A 25,480-nucleotide genomic window follows, 5' to 3' on the forward strand; every position below is an offset into this window, starting at 1 on the left:
TCTTGAGCACACTTATCCCATTTTATTGTACATGATATGAAATTGTCAAGCACATGATAATGTATTGAAAAACACATTTTTACATTTAGAAGGAGAATGCATCGGGTGGGGGCGCTGCATGTTCAGGGGATGGAAGAGAGAAGCTGCAGAGAAGCACCATCCATCCCAGGGGCACACAATCAAGGCAAGGCATGTCATGCACGCCTTTGCGAGAAGCAGCCTCCTCTTCCATCCTGCCTGCCGGCTACATCGAGTTAACACGAGGAGCCCCATTTTCTTAACGTGGCTGGAAGATCTCCCCGTCTCCTGAACACCAATCAGACATGATCTCACCAGATTGCAGTAATGGCTTGAAAGACTTCACTCCCTTGTTTCCTGCAATGTAATGATGTTGGAGTGTCAGCTCCCCCACTCCCCGGCGATCATTCGCCCTTCATTAACTCCCAGTCAGATGGCTGTGCGTTTGAGACCCAATCAGAGGCTCAAAGTCCAGGGTGACACTCCTACTCGCTGAGGGAGTGCCGCACTTTCAGACGCACTGCCTTTCAGACGGAGACACTGAACCTAAGCCCGCTCCACCCCCCCCCCTCCCCCACCGAGCAGCCCAAACTGGTCGGCATGGAGCGGTTTGGGCCGAAGGGCCCGTCTCTGTGCCCTGGATTCTACGATTCTATTCTATGCTGCCTCACAAATAGTGTCCACACTTCAGTGTAAAACCTTCATTGGTTGCAAAGCGCCCGGGGGGAGCTGCCTGAGGCTGTGACAGGCAGTACAGAAATGTAGCCCTTCCCCAGTTTGACCCAGGCAGCTGCTGTCCCTTGCCAGACACACCTCTCGGTTAAAGAGGCAATCGCCTCCGATTTTACTGGCTGGAGCGAGGGAAGGGTTTTCCTTCCTTCAGCCAGCCTCACTGCCACAGTTAGCTTCTCAGTTTGGTAGCAGAGGGTGGGAGACAGGATGTCTGTTCGTGGTCGATGGTTGAGATGAAGAGGAAACCCATATTCAAACATGCAGAGGAGAGACATGCCACCACCCCCTCCTCCCCCAACGAGAGCCACTGTGGGTTCTCTTTTCCGCTATTTTACAAGTTCTACGAAATGCTAAATGAAAATAAAAACACAAACGCTGTAAACAGGCAGTTCAACCACACCGCACACCGCTCCTTCCCATGACACGGTACTGGCGGTGAGTCTGTATCCAATCTGGCAATGAGTGTCTGCTGAATGGAAACTGGAGGGGTTGGAGCAGCTGGGGAGGTGAGTTATCACAGAATCCCTACAGTGCAAGGAGGACGACATTCGGCCCATCGAGTCTACACCAACTCTCCGACACAGGATCCACCCAGGCCCTTTCCCGTAACACCATGTATTTAGCCCACCAATCCCTTTCACCCACTCATCTTGGGACACTGAGGGACAATTTAGCTTGGCCAATCCACCTAACCAGCACATCTTTGGGACACTAAGGGGCAATTTAGCATGACCAATCCAACTAACCTGCGCATCTTTGGAGTGTGGGAGGAAACCGGAGCACCCGGAGGAAACCCACGCAGAAATGGGGAGGAGGTGCAAACTCCACACAGATGGTGACCCCGGAATTGAACCCGGGTCCCTGGCGTTGTGAGGCAGCAATGCTAACCACTGTGCCGCCGTGCCGGAATATTCCAAGGCCCTTCACGCAGCCACTCCCCTTACTGCCAATCCAAAGGGTGCCAGCAGACGTCCGGAGAGCAGGCCTGGATTTTGGGAGGGAGCTCAGCAGGGAAAAGCTGCAATGGGTGACTGCAGAGCCAAACCCTATCTGGGTAGACTTACGGAGGGCCCAACTCTGAGCATGGAGAATGGGTGGGGTGGGGGGGAGAAATATCGTTCAGCTGATGCTGCCCAATGCAACCCGAGGAGCACAAAGGCAGCTTCGATACGATGCGGGGAACGCTGCCTTGCCTCAGAATGGCGTGCTGTGGGCAATGCCCTTCACCCACTGGGCAAGATGCCCGGCCAATCACTTCCCCAGTCAGTCAGAGCTTCTAACCAAAGTGCCGCGGGCAGATTGTGGCAGCGAGGGAGGCAGGAGGCTCAGCGATGTCCCAAAACCGACCATGAGAACACCGATTTTGGGAGGAATGAGTTTGAACGCGCCTGAATCAGAGACAAGTGTCTGCACTCCCAGTGGCACTGGAGAGAAATGAATTTTCTTTTAAATGCATGACCGTTGTGTTGAAATCTCAAACAAGAAATCCAGCACCATTCCTCCCCCCCCCCCCACCCAGCCTCCATCACTGTGGGGGTGTTAGGACGCGGAGAGACCTGCGCTGTGGGGAGGAACCGTCATGGGGGGCAGAAACATGGACTTGAGCTTGGCTGACATGGCTGCGACCTCGGGGTCTTGCCCTTCGTAGGTCTTGATGATTCTCGCAAATTTCAGCACACCTTTGAAAGAGAAAAACAAAAACAGGGGAAGAAACGTCACTGCTCAGAGAGAGACTCAGTTATTGAGTCTTACAACTCCATGACAACAAGAGAAGACCAAACCATCACCCTTTGACATTCAATGGCATTGCCATCACTGAAGCCGCCACTATCAACATCCTGGGGATTACCACTGACCAGAAACTGAACTGGACCAGCCATATAGAATCTCTACAGTGCAGGAGGAGGCCATTCGGCCCATTGAGTCTGCACCAACAACAATCCCACCCAAGCCCTCAACCCCACATATTTACTCCACTAATCCCTCTAACCTACACATCCCGGGACACCAAGGGGCAATTTACCATGGCCAATCCACCAACGTGCACATCTTTGGAGTGTGGGAAGGAAACCGGAGCACCCGGAGGAAACCCACGCAGACACGGAGAGAATGTGCAAACTCTGCTCAGACAGTGACCCAAGCCGGGAATATAAATACCGTGGCTACAAGAGCAGATCAGAGGCTAGGAATACTGTGGCGAGTAAGTCATCTCCTGACCCCCCAGAGCCGATCCACCACCTACAAGGCACAAGTCAGGAGTGTGATGGAATACTCTCCACTTGCCTGGATGGGTGCAGCTCCAACAACACTCAAGAAGCTCGACACCATCCAGGACAAAGCAGCCCGCTTGATTGGCACCACATCCACAAACATTTACTCCCTCCACACCGACGCTCAGTAGCAGCAGTGTGTACTATCTACAAGATGCACTGCAGCAATTCACCAAGGCTCCTTAGACAGCACTTTCCAAACCCACAACCACTTCCATCTAGAAGGACAAGGGCAGCAGATACCTGGGAACACCAACACCTGTAAGTTCCCTTCCAAGTCACTCACCATCCTGACTTGGAAATATACTGGCCGTTCCTTCACTGCCGCTGTGTCAAAATCCTGGAACTCCCTCCCCAACAGCACTGTGGATGTACCTACACCTCAGGGACTTCTGCGTTCCAAGAAGGCAGCTCACCACCACCTTCTCAAGGGGCAACCAGGGATGGGCAATTAACACTGTCAGTCCCGCCCGGCGCGGGGACGGGCCAGGGGGCAACCCAGCGCAGGGAGGGGCGGGGGGGGGGGGGGGGGGCCCCTCGGCACAGGGAGGGCCGGGGCCCCCCCGCCATGGAGAGGGGCGGGGGTCCCCCGGCACGGAGGTCCCCTGGTGCGGAGAGGGGCGGGGGGCCCCGTCGGCACGGGGAGGGCCGGGGTTCCCCAGCGTGGAGAGGGGCGGGGGTGCCCCGGCGCGGAGAGGGGCGGGGGGCTCCCTCGGCACGGGGAGGGCCGGGGTTCCCCAGCGTGGAGAGGGGCGGGGGTTCCCCGGCACGGGGAGGGGCGGGGGTTCCCCGGCACGGGGAGGGCCGGGGTTCCCCGGCGCGGAGAGGGGCGGGGGTTCCCCAGCGTCGAGAGGGGCGGGGGTGCCCCGGCGCTGAGAGGGGCGGGGGTTCCCCAGCGCGGAGAGGGGCGGGGGTTCCCCAGCGTGGAGAGGGGTGGGGGTTCCCCGGCACGGAGAGGGGCGGGGGTTCCCCGGCGCGGAGAGGTGTGGGGGTTCCCCGGCACGGAGAGGGGCGGGGGTTCCCCAGCGCGGAGAGGGGCGGGGCCCCAGCGCGGAGAGGGGCGGGGAAGTCCAGCGTGGAGGGGGACGGGGCTGTCTGTGTGGATTCTGCAAGTTCTCCCCGCGTCTGCGTGGGTTTCCTCCAGGTGCTCCGGTTTCCTTCCACAGTCCAAAGATGTGCTGGTGAGGGTGCATTGGCCGTGCTAAATTGCCCCTTAGTGTCCTAAGATGTGTCAGGTAGGGCGATTAGCAGGGTAAACGTGTGGGATTACAGGGCGAGGGCCTGGGTGGGATTGTTGTCGGTGCAGCCTCAATGGGCCGAATGGCCTCCTTCTGCACTGTAGGGATTCTATAAAAAGCTCGCAGGCCGGTCCAACAAGTGGTTAAGAAGGCAAACATTATTGTGAAGGGATTGGAGTTTAAAAATAGGGATGTTTTGTTGAAATTGTGCAGTGTGTTGGTGAGGCCTCACTGGGAGTAATGTGTACAGTATTGATCCCATTACCTTAAAAAGGATAGAGTAACATTGGAGGCAGTCCAAAGCAGATCAGCAGGCTAATTCCTGGGATGAGAGCGTTGTCCTATCGGCTGTGTGGATGTGGTTAGTTTGGAGTTTAGAAGAGTGAGGGGTGACTTTATTCAAACATCCTAAGGGGGTTTGACAGAACAAAGAACAAAACAGCACAGGAACAGGCCCTTCGGCCCTCCAAGCCTGCGCCGCTCATGTGCCCACGAGACCATTCGTTTGTATCCCTCTATTCCCAGTCTGTTCATGTGGTTATCTAAATAAGTCTTAAACGATCCCAGCGTGTCCGCCTCAATCACCTTGCTTGGCAGCGCATTCCAGGCCCCCACCACCCTCTGTGTAAAATACGTCCCCCTGACATCTGTGTTGAACCTTACCCCCCTCACCTTGAACCCGTGACCCCTTGTGTTCGTCACCTCCGACCTGGGAAAAAGCTTCCCACTGTTCACCCTATCTATGCCCTTCATAATCTTGTACACCTCTATTAGGTCGCCCCTCATCCTCCGTCTTTCCAGGGAGAACAACCCCAGTTTACCCAATCTCTCCTCATAACTAAGCCCTTCCATACCAGGCAACATCCTGGTAAACCTTCTCTGTACTCTCTCCAAAGCCTCCACGTCCTTCTGGTAGTGTGGCGACCAGAACTGGACGCAGTACTCCAAATGTGGCCTAACCAACATTCTATACAGCTGCAACATCATATGCCAACTTTTATATTCTATGCCCCGTCCAATAAAGGAAAGCATGCCATATGCCTTCTTCACCACCCTCTCCACCTGTGCTGCCACCTTTAAAGATCTGTGGACTTGTACACCCAGGTCCCTCTGTGTGTCTATACTCCTGATGGTTCTGCCATTTATTGTATAGCTCCCCCTTACATTAGATCTACCGAAATGCATCACTTCGCATTTATCTGGATTAAATTCTATCTGCCATTTCTCCGCCCAATGTTCCAGCCTATCTATATCCTGCTGTATTCAGGGTAGATGCTGAGATGGTTTCACTAGTGGGAGAGTCCCAAACAAGGGGACACAGCGACAAGATAAAGGGCCAGTCATTTAAAAGTGAGGTGTGTGGAAATTTGTTTGTGCAGAAGGTGGTGAATCGCTGGAATTCTCTGCCCCAAAGAGTGGTGGAGGCTGGGTAATTGGGAGTATTTAAAGTGGAGATGGATAAATATTTGACAGATCGAGGAATAGAGAGAGGGCGATGGGGAAATGGGACAGAGAGGAGTTGAGGCTAGCACAGGATATAATTGAAGGGCAGCACAGGTTGTAGGTGCCTGGTGGCCGCCTCCTGCTTCTCTTCTGTGTGGTCTCGAGTTGGATTCTAACATCCAGCATAACACTTACCTTCACCATCGTTACTGAAGCCGTATGATTTGATAACATCCTGCTGGATCTGGGTTGCCACAGGCAACACGAACTGCAGCATCTTCCCCATGTCGTTGCAGGCGTTGTCCCGAGCCTCCTCCAAACGCATGGCATTGTCAGGGGAACTGAAGGCCTTAATCACCTCAGCTAAAACCACTGAGGAAAGGAGAGAGAGAGAATCAGTGTGAGTATCAGAGAGAGAGAGAGAGAGAATAAGTGTGAGTATCAGAGAGAGAGAGAGAGAGAATAAGTGTGAGTATCACAGAGAGAGAGAGAGTCAGTGTGAGTATCACAGAGAGAGAGAGAGGGAGAATCAGTGTGAGTATCACAGAGAGAATCAGTGTGAGTATCACAGAGAGAATCAGTGTGAGTATCACAGAGAGAATCAGTGTGAGTATCACAGAGAGAATCAGTGTGAGTATCACAGAGAGAGAATCAGTGTGAGTATCACAGAGAGAATCAGTGTCAGTATCACAGAGAGAATCAGTGTGAGTATCACAGAGAGAATCAGTGTCAGTATCACAGAGAGAATCAGTGTGAGTATCACAGAGAGAGAGAATCAGTGTCAGTATCACAGAGAGAATCAGTGTGAGTATCACAGAGAGAATCAGTGTCAGTATCACAGAGAGAATCAGTGTGAGTATCACAGAGAGAGAGAATCAGTGTCAGTATCACAGAGAGAATCACAGAGAGAATCAGTGTGAGTATCACAGAGAGAATCAGTGTGAGTGTCACAGAGAGAATCAGTGTGAGTATCACAGAGAGAGAGAGAATCAGTGTGAGTATCACAGAGAGAGAGAATCAGTGTGAGTATCACAGAGAGAATCAGTGTGAGTAACACAGAGAGAATCAATGTGAGAATCACAGAGAGAATCAGTGTGAGAATCACAGAGAGAATCAGTGTGAGTATCACAGAGAGAATCAGTGTGAGAATCACAGAGAGAGAGAATCAGTGTGAGTTTCAGAGAGAATCAGTGTGAGGATCACAGAGAGAATCAGTGTGAGAATCACAGAGAGAATCAATGTGAGAATCACAGAGAGAATCAGTGTGAGTATCACAGAGAATCAGTGTGAGAACCACAGAGAGAATCAGTGTGAGTAACACAGATAGAATCAGTGTGAGAATCACAGAGAGAATCAGTGTGAGTATCACAGAGAGAATCAGTGTGAGTATCACAGAGAGAATCAGTGTGAGTATCACAGAGAGAATCAGTGTGAGTATCACAGGGAGAATCAGTGTGAGTATCACAGAGAGAATCAGTGTGAGTATCACAGAGAATCAGTGTGAGTATCACAGGGAGAATCAGTGTGAGTATCACAGAGAGAATCAGTGTGAGTATCACAGAGAATCAGTGTGAGAATCACAGAGAGAATCAGTGTGAGTAACACAGATAGAATCAGTGGGTGAGTATCACAGAGAGAATCAGTGTGAGTAACACAGAGAGAATCAGTGTGAGAATCACAGAGAGAGAGAATCAGTGTGAGAATCACACAGAGAATCAGTGTGAGAATCACAGAGAGAATCAGTGTGAGAATAACAGAGAATCAGTGTGAGTATCACAGAGAGAATCAGTGTGAGTATCACAGAGAATCAGTGTGAGTATCACAGAGAGAATCAGTGTGAGAATCACAGAGAGAATCAGTGTGAGTATCACAGAGAGAATCAGTGTGAAAATCACAGAGAGAATCAGTGTGAGTATCACAGAGAGAATCAGTGTGAGTATCACAGAGAGAGAATCAGTGTGAGTATCACAGAGAGAGAGAATCAGTGTCAGTATCACAGAGACAATCAGTGTGAGTATCACAGAGAGAATCAGTGTCAGTATCACAGAGAGAATCAGTGTGAGTATCACAGAGAGAGAGAATCAGTGTCAGTATCACAGAGAGAATCAGTGTGAGTATCACAGAGAGAATCAGTGTCAGTATCACAGAGAGAATCAGTGTGAGTATCAGAGAGAGAGAGAATCAGTGTCAGTATCACAGAGAGAATCAGTGTCAGTATCACAGAGAGAATCAGTGTGAGAATCACAGAGAGAATCAGTGTGAGTATCACAGAGAGAATCAGTGTGAGTGTCACAGAGAGAATCAGTGTGAGTATCACAGAGAGAGAGAGAATCAGTGTGAGTATCACAGAGAGAGAGAGAATCAGTGTGAGTATCACAGAGAGAATCAGTGTGAGTAACACAGAGAGAATCAGTGTGAGAATCACAGAGAGAATCAGTGTGAGTATCACAGAGAGAATCAGTGTGAGTATCACAGAGAGAGAGAATCAGTGTGAATTTCACAGAGAGAAACAGTGTGAGTATCACAGAGAGAATCAGTGTGAGAATCACAGAGAGAATCAGTGTGAGAATCACAGAGAGAATCAGTGTGAGTATCACAGAGAATCAGTGTGAGAATCACAGAGAGAATCAGTGTGAGTAACACAGATAGAATCAGTGTGAGTATCACAGAGAGAATCAGTGTGAGTAACACAGAGAGAATCAGTGTGAGAATCAGAGAGAGAGAGAGAATCAGTGTGAGAATCACACAGAGAATCAGTGTGAGAATCACAGAGAGAATCAGTGTGAGAATCACAGAGAATCAGTGTGAGTATCACAGAGAGAATCAGTGTGAGTATCACAGAGAATCAGTGTGAGTATCACAGAGAGAATCAGTGTGAGAATCACAGAGAGAATCTGTGTGAGTATCACAGAGAGAATCAGTGTGAGAATCACAGAGAGAATCAGTGTGAGAATCACAGAGAGAATCAGTGTGAGTATCACAGAGAGAATCAGTGTGAGTATCACAGAGAGAATCAGTGTGAGAATCACAGAGAGAATCAGTGTGAGTATCACAGAGAGAATCAGTGTGAGTATCACAGAGAGAATCAGTGTGAGTATCACAGAGAGAATCAGTGTGAATATCACAGAGAGAATCAGTGTGAGAATCACAGAGAGAATCAGTGTGAGTATCACAGAGAGAATCAGTGTGAGTATCACAGAGAGAATCAGTGTGAGTATCACAGAGAGAATCAGTGTGAGAATCACAGAGAGAATCAGTGAGAGAATCACAGAGAATCAGTGTGAGTATCAGAGAGAGAATCAGTGTGAGTATCAGAGAGAGAATCAGTGTGAGTATCACAGAGAGAATCAGTGTGAGTATCACAGAGAGAATCAGTGTATCACAGAGAGAATCAGTGTGAGTATCACAGAGAGAATCAGTGTGAGAATCACAGAGAGAATCAGTGTGAGAATCACAGAGAATCAGTGTGAGTATCACAGAGAGAATCAGTGTGAGTATCACAGAGAGAATCAGTGTATCACAGAGAGAATCAGTGTGAGTATCACAGAGAGAATCAGTGTATCACAGAGAGAATCAGTGTGAGTATCACAGAGAGAGTCAGTGTGTGTCACAGAGAGAATCAGTGTGAGAATCACAGAGAGAGAGAATCAGTGTGAGTTTCACAGAGAGAATCAGTGTGAGAATCACAGAATCAGTGTGAGTATCACAGAGAATCAGTGTGAGAATCACAGAGAGAATCAGTGTGAGAATCACAGAGAGAATCAGTGTGTGTAACACAGAGAGAATCAGTGTGAGTATCACAGAGAGAATCAGTGTGAGTAACACAGAGAGAATCAGTGTGAGAATCACAGAGAGAATCAGTGTGAGTATCACAGAGAGAATCAGTGTGAGTATCACAGAGAATCAGTGTGAGAATCACAGAGAGAATCAGTGTGAGTATCACAGAGAGAATCAGTGGGAGTATCACAGAGAGAATCAGTGTGAGAATCACAGAGAGAATCAGCGTGAGAATCACAGAGAGAATCAGTGTGAGTATCACAGAGCGAATCAGTGTGAGTATCACAGAGAGAATCAGTGTGAGAATCACAGAGAGAATCAGTGTGAGAATCACAGAGAATCAGTGTGAGTATCACAGAGAGAATCAGTGTGAGTATCACAGAGAGAATCAGTGTGAGTATCACAGAGAGAATCAGTGTATCACAGAGAGAATCAGTGTGAGTATCACAGAGAGAATCAGTGTATCACAGAGAGAATCAGTGTGAGTATCACAGAGAGAATCAGTGTATCACAGAGAGAATCAGTGTATCACAGAGAGAATCAGTGTGAGTATCACAGAGAGAATCAGTGTGAGTGTCACAGAGAGAATCAGTGTGAGAATCACAGAGAGAATCAGTGTGAGTATCACAGAGAGAATCAGTGTGAGTAACACAGAGAATCAGTGTGAGAATCACAGAGAGAGAGAATCAGTGTGAGAATCACAGAATCAGTGTGAGAATCACAGACAGAATCAGTGTGAGAATCACAGAGAATCAGTGTGAGTATCACAGAGAGAATCAGTGTATCACAGAGAGAATCAGTGTGAGTATCACAGAGAGAAACAGTGTATCACAGAGAGAATCAGTGTGAGTATCACAGAGAGAATCAGTGTGTGTCACAGAGAGAATCAGTGTGAGAATCACAGAGAGAGAGAATCAGTGTGAGTTTCACAGAGAGAATCAGTGTGAGAATCACAGAATCAGTGTGAGTATCACAGAGAATCAGTGTGAGAATCACAGAGAGAATCAGTGTGAGTAACACAGAGAAAATCAGTGTGAGTATCACAGAGAGAATCAGTGTGAGTAACACAGAGAGAATCAGTGTGAGAATCACAGAGGGAATCAGTGTGAGTATCACAGAGAGAATCAGTGTGAGTATCACAGAGAATCAGTGTGAGTATCACAGAGAGAATCAGTGTGAGAATCACAGAGAGAATCAGTGGGAGTATCACAGAGAGAATCAGTGTGAGAATCACAGAGAGAATCAGTGTGAGAATCACAGAGAGAATCAGTGTGAGAATCACAGAGAATCAGTGTGAGTATCACAGAGAGAATCAGTGTGAGTATCACAGAGAGAATCAGTGTGAGTATCACAGAGAGAATCAGTGTATCACAGAGAGAATCAGTGTATCACAGAGAGAATCAGTGTGAGTATCACAGAGAGAATCAGTGTATCACAGAGAGAATCAGTGTGAGTATCACAGAGAGAATCAGTGTATCACAGAGAGAATCAGTGTGAGTATCACAGAGAGAATCAGTGTATCACAGAGAGAATCAGTGTGAGTATCACAGAGAGAATCAGTGAGTGTCACAGAGAGAATCAGTGTGAGAATCACAGAGAGAATCAGTGTGAGTATCACAGAGAGAATCAGTGTGAGTAACACAGAGAGAATCAGTGTGAGAATCACAGAGAGAGAGAATCAGTGTGAGAATCACAGAATCAGTTGTGAGAATCACAGAGAGAATCAGTGTGAGAATCACAGAGAATCAGTGTGAGTATCACAGAGAGAATCAGTGTGAGTATCACAGAGAGAATCAGTGTGAGTATCACAGAGAGAATCAGTGTGAGTATCACAGAGAATCAGTGTGAGTATCACAGAGAGAATCAGTGTGAGAATCACAGAGAGAATCAGTGTGAGTATCACAGAGAGAATCAGTGTGAGTATCAGAGAGAGAATCAGTGTATCACAGAGAGAATCAGTGTGAGTGTCACAGAGAGAATCAGTGTATCACAGAGAGAATCAGTGTGAGTATCACAGAGAATCAGTGTGAGTATCACAGGGAGAATCAGTGTGAGTATCACAGAGAGAATCAGTGTGAGTATCACAGAGAATCAGTGTGAGAATCACAGAGAGAATCAGTGTGAGTAACACAGATAGAATCAGTGGGTGAGTATCACAGAGAGAATCAGTGTGAGTAACACAGAGAGAATCAGTGTGAGAATCACAGAGAGAGAGAATCAGTGTGAGAATCACACAGAGAATCAGTGTGAGAATCACAGAGAGAATCAGTGTGAGAATAACAGAGAATCAGTGTGAGTATCACAGAGAGAATCAGTGTGAGTATCACAGAGAATCAGTGTGAGTATCACAGAGAGAATCAGTGTGAGAATCACAGAGAGAATCAGTGTGAGTATCACAGAGAGAATCAGTGTGAAAATCACAGAGAGAATCAGTGTGAGTATCACAGAGAGAATCAGTGTGAGTATCACAGAGAGAGAATCAGTGTGAGTATCACAGAGAGAGAGAATCAGTGTCAGTATCACAGAGACAATCAGTGTGAGTATCACAGAGAGAATCAGTGTCAGTATCACAGAGAGAATCAGTGTGAGTATCACAGAGAGAGAGAATCAGTGTGAGTATCACAGAGAGAATCAGTGTGAGTATCACAGAGAGAATCAGTGTCAGTATCACAGAGAGAATCAGTGTGAGTATCAGAGAGAGAGAGAATCAGTGTCAGTATCACAGAGAGAATCAGTGTCAGTATCACAGAGAGAATCAGTGTGAGAATCACAGAGAGAATCAGTGTGAGTATCACAGAGAGAATCAGTGTGAGTGTCACAGAGAGAATCAGTGTGAGTATCACAGAGAGAGAGAGAATCAGTGTGAGTATCACAGAGAGAGAGAGAATCAGTGTGAGTATCACAGAGAGAATCAGTGTGAGTAACACAGAGAGAATCAGTGTGAGAATCACAGAGAGAATCAGTGTGAGTATCACAGAGAGAATCAGTGTGAGTATCACAGAGAGAGAGAATCAGTGTGAATTTCACAGAGAGAAACAGTGTGAGTATCACAGAGAGAATCAGTGTGAGAATCACAGAGAGAATCAGTGTGAGAATCACAGAGAGAATCAGTGTGAGTATCACAGAGAATCAGTGTGAGAATCACAGAGAGAATCAGTGTGAGTAACACAGATAGAATCAGTGTGAGTATCACAGAGAGAATCAGTGTGAGTAACACAGAGAGAATCAGTGTGAGAATCAGAGAGAGAGAGAGAATCAGTGTGAGAATCACACAGAGAATCAGTGTGAGAATCACAGAGAGAATCAGTGTGAGAATCACAGAGAATCAGTGTGAGTATCACAGAGAGAATCAGTGTGAGTATCACAGAGAATCAGTGTGAGTATCACAGAGAGAATCAGTGTGAGAATCACAGAGAGAATCTGTGTGAGTATCACAGAGAGAATCAGTGTGAGAATCACAGAGAGAATCAGTGTGAGAATCACAGAGAGAATCAGTGTGAGTATCACAGAGAGAATCAGTGTGAGTATCACAGAGAGAATCAGTGTGAGAATCACAGAGAGAATCAGTGTGAGTATCACAGAGAGAATCAGTGTGAGTATCACAGAGAGAATCAGTGTGAGTATCACAGAGAGAATCAGTGTGAATATCACAGAGAGAATCAGTGTGAGAATCACAGAGAGAATCAGTGTGAGTATCACAGAGAGAATCAGTGTGAGTATCACAGAGAGAATCAGTGTGAGTATCACAGAGAGAATCAGTGTGAGAATCACAGAGAGAATCAGTGAGAGAATCACAGAGAATCAGTGTGAGTATCAGAGAGAGAATCAGTGTGAGTATCAGAGAGAGAATCAGTGTGAGTATCAGAGAGAGAATCAGTGTGAGTATCACAGAGAGAATCAGTGTGAGTATCACAGAGAGAATCAGTGTATCACAGAGAGAATCAGTGTGAGTATCACAGAGAGAATCAGTGTGAGAATCACAGAGAGAATCAGTGTGAGAATCACAGAGAATCAGTGTGAGTATCACAGAGAGAATCAGTGTGAGTATCACAGAGAGAATCAGTGTATCACAGAGAGAATCAGTGTGAGTATCACAGAGAGAATCAGTGTATCACAGAGAGAATCAGTGTGAGTATCACAGAGAGAGTCAGTGTGTGTCACAGAGAGAATCAGTGTGAGAATCACAGAGAGAGAGAATCAGTGTGAGTTTCACAGAGAGAATCAGTGTGAGAATCACAGAATCAGTGTGAGTATCACAGAGAATCAGTGTGAGAATCACAGAGAGAATCAGTGTGAGAATCACAGAGAGAATCAGTGTGTGTAACACAGAGAGAATCAGTGTGAGTATCACAGAGAGAATCAGTGTGAGTAACACAGAGAGAATCAGTGTGAGAATCACAGAGAGAATCAGTGTGAGTATCACAGAGAGAATCAGTGTGAGTATCACAGAGAATCAGTGTGAGAATCACAGAGAGAATCAGTGTGAGTATCACAGAGAGAATCAGTGGGAGTATCACAGAGAGAATCAGTGTGAGAATCACAGAGAGAATCAGCGTGAGAATCACAGAGAGAATCAGTGTGAGTATCACAGAGCGAATCAGTGTGAGTATCACAGAGAGAATCAGTGTGAGAATCACAGAGAGAATCAGTGTGAGAATCACAGAGAATCAGTGTGAGTATCACAGAGAGAATCAGTGTGAGTATCACAGAGAGAATCAGTGTGAGTATCACAGAGAGAATCAGTGTATCACAGAGAGAATCAGTGTATCACAGAGAGAATCAGTGTGAGTATCACAGAGAGAATCAGTGTATCACAGAGAGAATCAGTGTGAGTATCACAGAGAGAATCAGTGTATCACAGAGAGAATCAGTGTGAGTATCACAGAGAGAATCAGTGTATCACAGAGAGAATCAGTGTATCACAGAGAGAATCAGTGTGAGTATCACAGAGAGAATCAGTGTGAGTGTCACAGAGAGAATCAGTGTGAGAATCACAGAGAGAATCAGTGTGAGTATCACAGAGAGAATCAGTGTGAGTAACACAGAGAATCAGTGTGAGAATCACAGAGAGAGAGAATCAGTGTGAGAATCACAGAATCAGTGTGAGAATCACAGACAGAATCAGTGTGAGAATCACAGAGAATCAGTGTGAGTATCACAGAGAGAATCAGTGTATCACAGAGAGAATCAGTGTGAGTATCACAGAGAGAATCAGTGTATCACAGAGAGAATCAGTGTGAGTATCACAGAGAGAATCAGTGTGTGTCACAGAGAGAATCAGTGTGAGAATCACAGAGAGAGAGAATCAGTGTGAGTTTCACAGAGAGAATCAGTGTGAGAATCACAGAATCAGTGTGAGTATCACAGAGAATCAGTGTGAGAATCACAGAGAGAATCAGTGTGAGTAACACAGAGAAAATCAGTGTGAGTATCACAGAGAGAATCAGTGTGAGTAACACAGAGAGAATCAGTGTGAGAATCACAGAGGGAATCAGTGTGAGTATCACAGAGAGAATCAGTGTGAGTATCACAGAGAATCAGTGTGAGTATCACAGAGAGAATCAGTGTGAGAATCACAGAGAGAATCAGTGGGAGTATCACAGAGAGAATCAGTGTGAGAATCACAGAGAGAATCAGTGTGAGAATCACAGAGAGAATCAGTGTGAGAATCACAGAGAATCAGTGTGAGTATCACAGAGAGAATCAGTGTGAGTATCACAGAGAGAATCAGTGTGAGTATCACAGAGAGAATCAGTGTATCACAGAGAGAATCAGTGTATCACAGAGAGAATCAGTGTGAGTATCACAGAGAGAATCAGTGTATCACAGAGAGAATCAGTGTGAGTATCACAGAGAGAATCAGTGTATCACAGAGAGAATCAGTGTGAGTATCACAGAGAGAATCAGTGTATCACAGAGAGAATCAGTGTGAGTATCACAGAGAGAATCAGTGAGTGTCACAGAGAGAATCAGTGTGAGAATCACAGAGAGAATCAGTGTGAGTATCACAGAGAGAATCAGTGTGAGTAACACAGAGAGAATCAGTGTGAGAATCACAGAGAGAGAGAATCAGTGTGAGAATCACAGAATCAGTGTGAGAATCACAGAGAGAATCAGTGTGAGAATCACAGAGAATCAGTGTGAGTATCACAGAGAGAATCAGTGTGAGTATCACAGAGAGAATCAGTGTGAGTATCACAGAGAGAATCAGTGTGAGTATCACAGAGAATCAGTGTGAGTATCACAGAGAGAATCAGTGTGAGAATCACAGAGAGAATCAGTGTGAGTATCACAGAGAGAATCAGTGTGAGTATCAGAGAGAGAATCAGTGTATCACAGAGAGAATCAGTGTGAGTGTCACAGAGAGAATCAGTGTATCACAGAGAGAATCAGTGTGAGTATCACAGAGAGAATCAGTGTGAGAATCACAGAGAGAATCAGTGTGAGTATCACAGTGAGAATCGGTGTATCACAGAGAGAATCAGTGTGAATGTCACAGAGAGAATCAGTGTGAGTATCACAGAGAGAATCAGTGTATCACAGAGAGAATCAGTGTGAGGATCACAGAGAGAATCAGTGTGAGTATCACAGAGAGAATCAGTCTGAGTATCACAGAGAGAATCAGTGTGAGTATCACAGAGAGAATCAGTGTGAGTTTCACAGAGAGAGAGAGAATCAGTGTGAGTATCACAGAGAGAATCAGTGTGAGTATCACAGAGAGAATCAGTGTGAGTATCACAGAGAGAATCAGTGTGAGTATCACAGAGAGAATCAGTGTGAGTATCACAGAGAGAATCAGTGTGAGTATCACAGAGAGAATCAGTGTATCACAGAGAGAATCAGTGTGTGTCACAGAGAGAATCAGTGTGAGAATCACAGAGAGAATCAGTGTGAGTATCACAGAGAGAATCAGTGTGAGTATCACAGAGAATCAGTGTGAGTATCACAGAGAGAATCAGTGTGACAATCACAGAGAGAATCAGTGTGAGTATCACAGAGAGAATCAGTGTGAGTATCACAGAGAATCAGTGTGACTATCACAGGGAGAATCAGTGTGAGTATCACAGAGAGAATCAGTGTGAGTATCACAGAGAGAATCAGTGTGAGTATCACAGAGAGAATCAGTGTGAGTATCACAGAGAGAATCAGTGTGAGTATCACAGAGAGAATCAGTGTGAGTATCAGAGAGAATCAGTGTGAGTATCACAGAGAGAAACAGTGTATCACAGAGAGAATCAGTGTATCACAGAGAGAATCAGTGTGAGTATCACAGAGAGAATCAGTGTGAGTATCACAGAGAGAGAGAATCAGTGTGAGTATCACAGAGAGAATCAGTGTGAGTATCACAGAGAGAATCAGTGTGAGTATCACAGAGAGAATCAGTGTATCACAGGGAGAATCAGTGTGAGTATCACAGAGAGAATCAGTGTGAGTATCACAGAGAATCAGTGTGAGTATCACAGGGAGAATCAGTGTGAGTATCACAGAGAGAATCAGTGTGAGTATCACAGAGAGAGAGACAATCAGTGTGAGTATCACAGAGAGAATCAGTGTGAGTATCACAGAGAGAATCAGTGTATCACAAGGAGAGAGAATCAGTGTGAGTATCACAGAGAGAATCAGTGTGAGAATCACAGAGAATCAGTGTGAGTATCACAGAGAGAATCAGTGTGAGTATCACAGAGAGAATCAGTGTATCACAGAGAGATCAGTGTGAGTATCACAGAGGGAATCAGTGTATCACAGAGAGAATCAGTGTATCACAGAGAGAATCAGTGTGAGTATCACAGAGAGAATCAGTGTATCACAGAGAGAATCAGTGTGAGTATCACAGAGAGAATCAGTGTGAGTGTCACAGAGAGAATCAGTGTGAGAATCACAGAGAGAATCAGTGTGAGAATCACAGAGAGAATCAGTGTATCACAGAGAGAATCAGTGTGTGTCACAGAGAGAATCAGTGTGAGAATCACAGGGAGAATCAGTGTGAGTGTCACAGAGAGAATCAGTGTGAGTGTCACAGAGAGAATCAGTGTGAGAATCACAGAGAGAATCAGTGTGAGTATCACAGAGAGAATCAGTGTGTGTCACAGAGAGAATCAGTGTGAGTATCACAGAGAGAATCAGTGTGTGTCACAGAGAGAATCAGTGTGAGAATCACAGAGTGAATCAGTGTATCACAGAGAGAATCAGTGTATCACAGAGAGAATCAGTGTGAGTATCACAGAGAGAATCAGTGTGAGAATCACAGAATCAGTGTGAGAATCACAGAGAGAATCAGTGTGAGTATCACAGAGAGAATCAGTGTGAGTATCACAGAGAGAATCAGTGTGAGAATCACAGAGAGAATCAGTGTGAGTATCACAGAGAGAATCAGTGTGAGTATCACAGAGAGAATCAGTGTGAGTATCACAGAGAGAATCAGTGTGAGTATCACAGAGAGAATCAGTGTGAGAATCACAGAGAGAATCAGTGTGAGTATCACAGAGAGAATCAGTGTGAGTATCACAGAGAGAATCAGTGTGAGAATCACAGAGAGAATCAGTGTGAGAATCACAGAGAATCAGTGTGAGTATCAGAGAGAGAATCAGTGTGAGTATCACAGAGAGAATCAGTGTGAGTATCACAGAGAGAATCAGTGTGAGTATCACAGAGAGAATCAGTGTGAGTATCACAGAGAGAATCAGTGTGAGAATCACAGAGAGAATCAGTGTGAGAATCACAGAGAATCAGTGTGAGTATCACAGAGAGAATCAGTGTGAGTATCACAGAGAGAATCAGTGTATCACAGAGAGAATCAGTGTGAGTATCACAGAGAGAATCAGTGTATCACAGAGAGAATCAGTGTGAGTATCACAGAGAGAATCAGTGTGTGTCACAGAGAGAATCAGTGTGAGAATCACAGAGAGAGAGAATCAGTGTGAGTTTCACAGAGAGAATCAGTGTGAGAATCACAGAATCAGTGTGAGTATCACAGAGAATCAGTGTGAGAATCACAGAGAGAATCAGTGTGAGTAACACAGAGAGAATCAGTGTGAGTATCACAGAGAGAATCAGTGTGAGTAACACAGAGAGAATCAGTGTGAGAATCACAGAGAGAATCAGTGTGAGTATCACAGAGAGAATCAGTGTGAGTATCACAGAGAATCAGTGTGAGTATCACAGAGAGAATCAGTGTGAGAATCACAGAGAGAATCAGTGGGAGTATCACAGAGAGAATCAGTGTGAGAATCACAGAGAGAATCAGTGTGAGAATCAAAGAGAGAATCAGTGTGAGTATCACAGAGAGAATCAGTGTGAGTATCACAGAGAGAATCAGTGTGAGAATCACAGAGAGAATCAGTGTGAGAATCACAGAGAATCAGTGTGAGTATCACAGAGAGAATCAGTGTGAATATCACAGAGAGAATCAGTGTGAGTATCACAGAGAGAATCAGTGTATCACAGAGAGAATCAGTGTATCACAGAGAGAATCAGTGTGAGTATCACAGAGAGAATCAGTGTATCACAGAGAGAATCAGTGTGAGTATCACAGAGAGAATCAGTGTGAGTGTCACAGAGAGAATCAGTGTATCACAGAGAGAATCAGTGTGAGTATCACAGAGAGAATCAGTGTATCACAGAGAGAATCAGTGTGAGTATCACAGAGAGAATCAGTGTGAGTGTCACAGAGAGAATCAGTGTGAGAATCACAGAGAGAATCAGTGTGAGTATCACAGAGAGAATCAGTGTGAGTAACACAGAGAGAATCAGTGTGAGAATCACAGAGAGAGAGAATCAGTGTGAGAATCACAGAATCAGTGTGAGTATCACAGAGAATCAGTGTGAGAATCACAGAGAGAATCAGTGTGAGTAACACAGAGAGAATCAGTGTGAGTATCACAGAGAGAATCAGTGTGAGTAACACAGAGAGAATCAGTGTGAGAATCACAGAGAGAATCAGTGTGAGTATCACAGAGAGAATCAGTGTGAGTATCACAGAGAATCAGTGTGAGTATCACAGAGAGAATCAGTGCGAGAATCACAGAGAGAATCAGTGGGAGTATCACAGAGAGAATCAGTGTGAGAATCACAGAGAGAATCAGTGTGAGAATCACAGAGAGAATCAGTGTGAGTATCACAGAGAGAATCAGTGTGAGTATCACAGAGAGAATCAGTGTGAGAATCACAGAGAGAATCAGTGTGAGAATCACAGAGAATCAGTGTGAGTATCACAGAGAGAATCAGTGTGAGTATCACAGAGAGAATCAGTGTGAGTATCACAGAGAGAATCAGTGTATCACAGAGAGAATCAGTGTATCACAGAGAGAATCAGTGTGAGTATCACAGAGAGAATCAGTGTATCACAGAGAGAATCAGTGTGAGTATCACAGAGAGAATCAGTGTGAGTGTCACAGAGAGAATCAGTGTATCACAGAGAGAATCAGTGTATCAGAGAGAGAATCAGTGTGAGTATCACAGAGAGAATCAGTGTATCACAGAGAGAATCAGTGTGAGTATCACAGAGAGAATCAGTGTGAGTGTCACAGAGAGAATCAGTGTGAGAATCACAGAGAGAATCAGTGTGAGTATCACAGAGAGAATCAGTGTGAGTAACACAGAGAGAATCAGTGTGAGAATCACAGAGAGAGAGAATCAGTGTGAGAATCACAGAATCAGTGTGAGAATCACAGAGAGAATCAGTGTGAGAATCACAGAGAATCAGTGTGAGTATCACAGAGAGAATCAGTGTGAGTATCACAGAGAGAATCAGTGTGAGTATCACAGAGAGAATCAGTGTGAGTATCACAGAGAGAATCAGTGTATCACAGAGAGAATCAGTGTATCACAGAGAGAATCAGTGTGAGTATCACAGAGAGAATCAGTGTATCACAGAGAGAATCAGTGTGAGTATCACAGAGAGAATCAGTGTGAGAATCACAGAGAGAATCAGTGTGAGTATCACAGAGAGAATCAGTGTGAGTAACACAGAGAGAATCAGTGTGAGAATCACAGAGAGAGAGAATCAGTGTGAGAATCACAGAATCAGTGTGAGAATCACAGAGAGAATCAGTGTGAGAATCACAGAGAATCAGTGTGAGTATCACAGAGAGAATCAGTGTGAGTATCACAGAGAGAATCAATGTGAGTATCACAGAGAGAATCAGTGTATCACAGAGAGAATCAGTGTGAGTATCACAGAGAGAATCAGTGTGAGTATCACAGAGAGAATCAGTGTGAGTATCAGAGAGAGAATCAGTGTGAGTATCACAGAGAGAATCAGTGTATCACAGAGAGAATCAGTGTGAGTGTCACAGAGAGAATCAGTGTATCACAGAGAGAATCAGTGTGAGTATCACAGAGAGAATCAGTGTGAGAATCACAGAGAGAATCAGTGTGTCACAGAGAGAATCAGTGTGAGAATCACAGAGAATCAGTGTGAGTATCACAGAGAGAATCAGTGTATCACAGAGAGAATCAGTGTGAGTATCACAGAGAGAATCAGTGTGAATGTCACAGAGAGAATCAGTGTGAGTATCACAGAGAGAATCAGTGTATCACAGAGAGAATCAGTGTGAGTATCACAGAGAGAATCAGTGTGAGTATCACAGAGAGAATCAGTCTGAGTATCACAGAGGGAATCAGTGTGAGTATCACAGAGAGAGAGAGAATCAGTGTGAGTATCACAGAGAGAATCAGTGTGAGTATCACAGAGAGAATCAGTGTGAGTATCACAGAGAGAGAGAGAATCAGTGTGAGTATCACAGAAAGAATCAGTGTGAGTATCACAGAGAGAATCAGTGTGAGTATCACAGAGAGAATCAGTGTGAGTATCACAGAGAGAATCAGTGTGAGTATCACAGAGAATCAGTGTGAGTATCACAGAGAGAATCAGTGTGAGAATCACAGAGAGAATCAGTGTGAGTATCACAGAGAGAATCAGTGTGAGTATCACAGAGAGAATCAGTGTGAGTATCACAGAGAATCAGTGTGACTATCACAGGGAGAATCAGTGTGAGTATCACAGAGAGAATCAGTGTGAGTATCACAGAGAGAATCAGTGTGAGTATCACAGAGAGAATCAGTGTGAGTATCACAGAGAGAATCAGTGTGAGTATCAGAGAGAATCAGTGTGAGTATCACAGAGAGAATCAGTGTGAGTATCACAGAGAGAATCAGTGTATCACAGAGAGAATCAGTGTGAGAATCACAGAGAGAATCAGTGTGAGTATCACAGAGAGAGAGAATCAGTGTGAGTATCACAGAGAGAATCAGTGTGAGTATCACAGAGAGAATCAGTGTGAGTATCACAGAGAGAATCAGTGTATCACAGGGAGAATCAGTGTGAGTATCACAGAGAGAATCAGTGTGAGTATCACAGAGAATCAGTGTGAGTATCACAGAGAATCAGTGTGAGTATCACAGGGAGAATCAGTGTGAGTATCACAGAGAGAATCAGTGTGAGTATCACAGAGAGAGAGACAATCAGTGTGAGTATCACAGAGAGAATCAGTGTGAGTATCACAGAGAGAATCAGTGTGAGTATCACAAGGAGAGAGAATCAGTGTGAGTATCACAGAGAGAATCAGTGTGAGAATCACAGAGAATCAGTGTGAGTATCACAGGGAGAATCAGTGTGAGTATCACAGAATCAGTGTATCACAGAGAGATCAGTGTGAGTATCACAGAGAGAATCAGTGTATCACAGAGAGAATCAGTGTATCACAGAGAGAATCAGTGTGAGTATCACAGAGAGAATCAGTGTATCACAGAGAGAATCAGTGTGAGTATCACAGAGAGAATCAGTGTGAGTATCACAGAGAGAATCAGTGTGAGTGTCACAGAGAGAATCAGTGTGAGAATCACAGAGGGAATCAGTGTATCACAGAGAGAATCAGTGTGAGTGTCACAGAGAGAATCAGTGTGAGAATCACAGGGAGAATCAGTGTGAGTGTCACAGAGAGAATCAGTGTGAGAATCACAGAGAGAATCAGTGTGAGTATCACAGAGAGAATCAGTGTGTGTCACAGAGAGAATCAGTGTGAGTATCACAGAGAGAATCAGTGTATCACAGAGAGAATCAGTGTATCACAGAGAGAATCAGTGTGAGTATCACAGAGAGAATCAGTGTGAGTCTCACAGGGAGAATCACAGGGAGAATCAGTGTGAGTATCACAGAGAGAATCAGTGTGAGTCTCACAGAGAGAATCAGTGTGAGAATCACAGAGAGAATCAGTGTGAGTATCACAGAGAGAATCAGTGTGAGTATCACAGGGAGAATCAGTGTGGGTATCACAGAGAGAATCAGTGTGAGTATCACAGAGAGAATCAGTGTATCACAGAATCAGTGTGAGAATCACAGAGAGAATCAGTGTGGGTATCACAGGGAGAATCAGTGTGAGTATCACAGAGAGAATCAGTGTGAGTATCACAGAGAGAATCAGTGTATCACAGAGAGAATCAGTGTGAGTGTCACAGAGAGAATCAGTGTGAGTGTCACAGAGAGAATCAGTGTGAGAATCACAGAGAGAATCAGTGTATCACAGAGAGAATCAGTGTGAGAATCACAGAGAGAATCAGTGTGAGTATCACAGAGAGAATCAGTGTGAGTCTCACAGAGAGAATCAGTGTGAGTATCACAGAGAGAATCAGTGTGAGAATCACAGAGAGAATCAGTGTGAGTATCACAGAGAGAATCAGTGTGAGAATCACAGAGAGAATCAGTGTGAGTATCACAGAGAGAATCAGTGTGAGTATCACAGAGAGAATCAGTGTGAGTATCACAGAGAGAATCAGTGTGAGAATCACAGAGAGAATCAGTGTGAGTATCACAGGGAGAATCAGTGTGAGTATCACAGAGAGAATCAGTGTATCACAGAGAGAATCAGTGTGAGTATCACAGAGAGAATCAGTGTATCACAGAGAGAATCAGTGTGAGTGTCACAGAGAGAATCAGTGTGAGTGTCACAGAGAGAATCAGTGTGAGAATCACAGAGAGAATCAGTGTATCACAGAGAGAATCAGTGTGAGAATCACAGAGAGAATCAGTGTGAGTATCACAGAGAGAATCAGTGTGAGTATCACAGAGAGAATCAGTGTGAGAATCACAGAGAGAATCAGTGTGAGTATCACAGAGAGAATCAGTGTGAGAATCACAGAGAGAATCAGTGTGAGTATCACAGAGAGAATCAGTGTGAGTATCACAGAGAGAATCAGTGTGAGAATCACAGAGAGAATCAGTGTGAGTATCACAGGGAGAATCAGTGTGAGTATCACAGAGAGAATCAGTGTATCACAGAGAGAATCAGTGTGAGTATCACAGAGAGAATCAGTGTGAGTATCACAGAGAGAATCAGTGTGAGTGTCACAGAGAGAATCAGTGTGAGTGTCACAGAGAGAATCAGTGTGAGTATCACAGAGAGAATCAGTGTGAGTATCACAGAGAGAATCAGTGTGAGAATCACAGAGAGAATCAGTGTGAGTATCACAGAGAGAATCAGTGTGAGTATCACAGAGAGAATCAGTGTGAGTATCACAGAGAGAATCAGTGTGAGAATCACAGAGAGAATCAGTGTGAGTATCACAGAGAGAATCAGTGTGAGAATCACAGAGAGAATCAGTGTGAGTATCACAGAGAGAATCAGTGTGAGTATCACAGAGAGAATCAGTGTGAGAATCACAGAGAGAATCAGTGTGAGTATCACAGGTAGAATCAGTGTGAGTATCACAGAGAGAATCAGTGTATCACAGAGAGAATCAGTGTGAGTATCACAGAGAGAATCAGTGTGAGTATCACAGAGAGAATCAGTGTGAGTGTCACAGAGAGAATCAGTGTGAGTGTCACAGAGAGAATCAGTGTGAGTATCACAGAGAGAATCAGTGTGAGTATCACAGAGAGAATCAGTGTGAGAATCACAGAGAGAATCAGTGTGAGAATCACAGAGAGAATCAGTGTGAGTATCACAGAGAGAATCAGTGTGAGTATCACAGAGAGAATCAGTGTGAGAATCACAGAGAGAATCAGTGTGAGTATCACAGAGAGAATCAGTGTGAGTATCACAGAGAGAATCAGTGTGAGAATCACAGAGAGAATCAGTGTGAGTATCACAGAGAGAATCAGTGTGAGAATCACAGAGAGAATCAGTGTGAGTATCACAGAGAGAATCAGTGTGAGAATCACAGAGAGAATCAGTGTGAGTATCACAGAGAGAATCAGTGTGAGAATCACAGAGAGAATCAGTGTGAGTATCACAGAGAGAATCAGTGTGAGAATCACAGAGAGAATCAGTGTGAGTATCACAGAGAGAATCAGTGTGAGAATCACAGAGAGAATCAGTGTGAGTATCACAGAGAGAATCAGTGTGAGTATCACAGAGAGAATCAGTGTGAGAATCACAGAGAGAATCAGTGTGAGTATCACAGAGAGAATCAGTGTGAGAATCACAGAGAGAATCAGTGTGAGTATCACAGAGAGAATCAGTGTGAGAATCACAGAGAGAATCAGTGTGAGTCTCACAGATCCCCCGGGGTGAGGACCCAGATTCAGGCCCTCTTTCTCCTCTCTTCCTCCCCGCCCTCACCTTTCGCCTGCTCCAGGCTCAGTCCCCCCGCTGGTTGTTGCTGCTGAGCCGCTGCTGCCGCTGCCGCCGCCGCCGCCATTTCACCCTTTGGGCCCCGGGGACAAGTCCAGCTCCAGGTCTCAGCGCAGCCCGCCCGCCTCGGCCGCAAACTGAGGGCGGCACAGGCCGGAAGACCGCCTGGAACAGCGCCACCACAGGCCGGAGGACCGCGCGGAACAGCGCCCCCTCAGGCCTGAGTCCTGTCCGACAGAGCCACCACAGGCCGGAGGACCGCCCAGAACAGCGCCACCACAGGCCGGAGGACCGTCCGGAACAGCGCCCCCACAGGCCGGAGGACCGCCCGGAACAGCGCCCCCACAGGCCTGAGTCCTGTCCGACAGCGCCACCACAGGCCGGAGGACCGCCCAGAACAGCGCCACCACAGGCCGGAGGACCGCCCGGAACA

The 25,480-nt window shown here is 45.6% G+C and overlaps 1 protein-coding gene across 1 annotated transcript; it reads right to left on the reverse strand.

Annotated features, from left to right (window-relative positions):
• Positions 1-25,222, reverse strand: LOC144487395 (protein C10-like). The gene is made up of 3 exons (XM_078205484.1): positions 25,036-25,222; positions 5,897-6,073; positions 1-2,429 (listed from the first exon to the last, which is right to left on the reverse strand). The coding sequence occupies exons 1-3, from the start codon at positions 25,112-25,114 to the stop codon at positions 2,290-2,292; spliced, it is 396 nt and encodes a 131-aa protein (XP_078061610.1). The 5' UTR covers positions 25,115-25,222; the 3' UTR covers positions 1-2,289.
• Positions 25,223-25,480: the final 258 nt, after the last annotated feature.

Source organism: Mustelus asterias, unplaced genomic scaffold (genome assembly GCF_964213995.1).
Source record: "Mustelus asterias unplaced genomic scaffold, sMusAst1.hap1.1 HAP1_SCAFFOLD_772, whole genome shotgun sequence".
NCBI lineage: Eukaryota > Metazoa > Chordata > Chondrichthyes > Carcharhiniformes > Triakidae > Mustelus > Mustelus asterias.

Excerpts from the sequence above, each read along its gene's own strand:
- LOC144487395 (XM_078205484.1), bottom strand. The coding sequence starts at position 25,114 with ATGGCGGCGGCGGCGGCAGCGGCAGCAGCGGCTCAGCAGCAACAACCA. Across the intron at positions 6,074-25,035 it reads GAGCCTGGAGCAGGCGAAAG|TGGTTTTAGCTGAGGTGATT; the intron begins GTGAGGGCGGGG and ends TCCTTTCCTCAG. Across the intron at positions 2,430-5,896 it reads CTTCAGTAACGATGGTGAAG|GTGTGCTGAAATTTGCGAGA; the intron begins GTAAGTGTTATG and ends TCTCTTTCAAAG.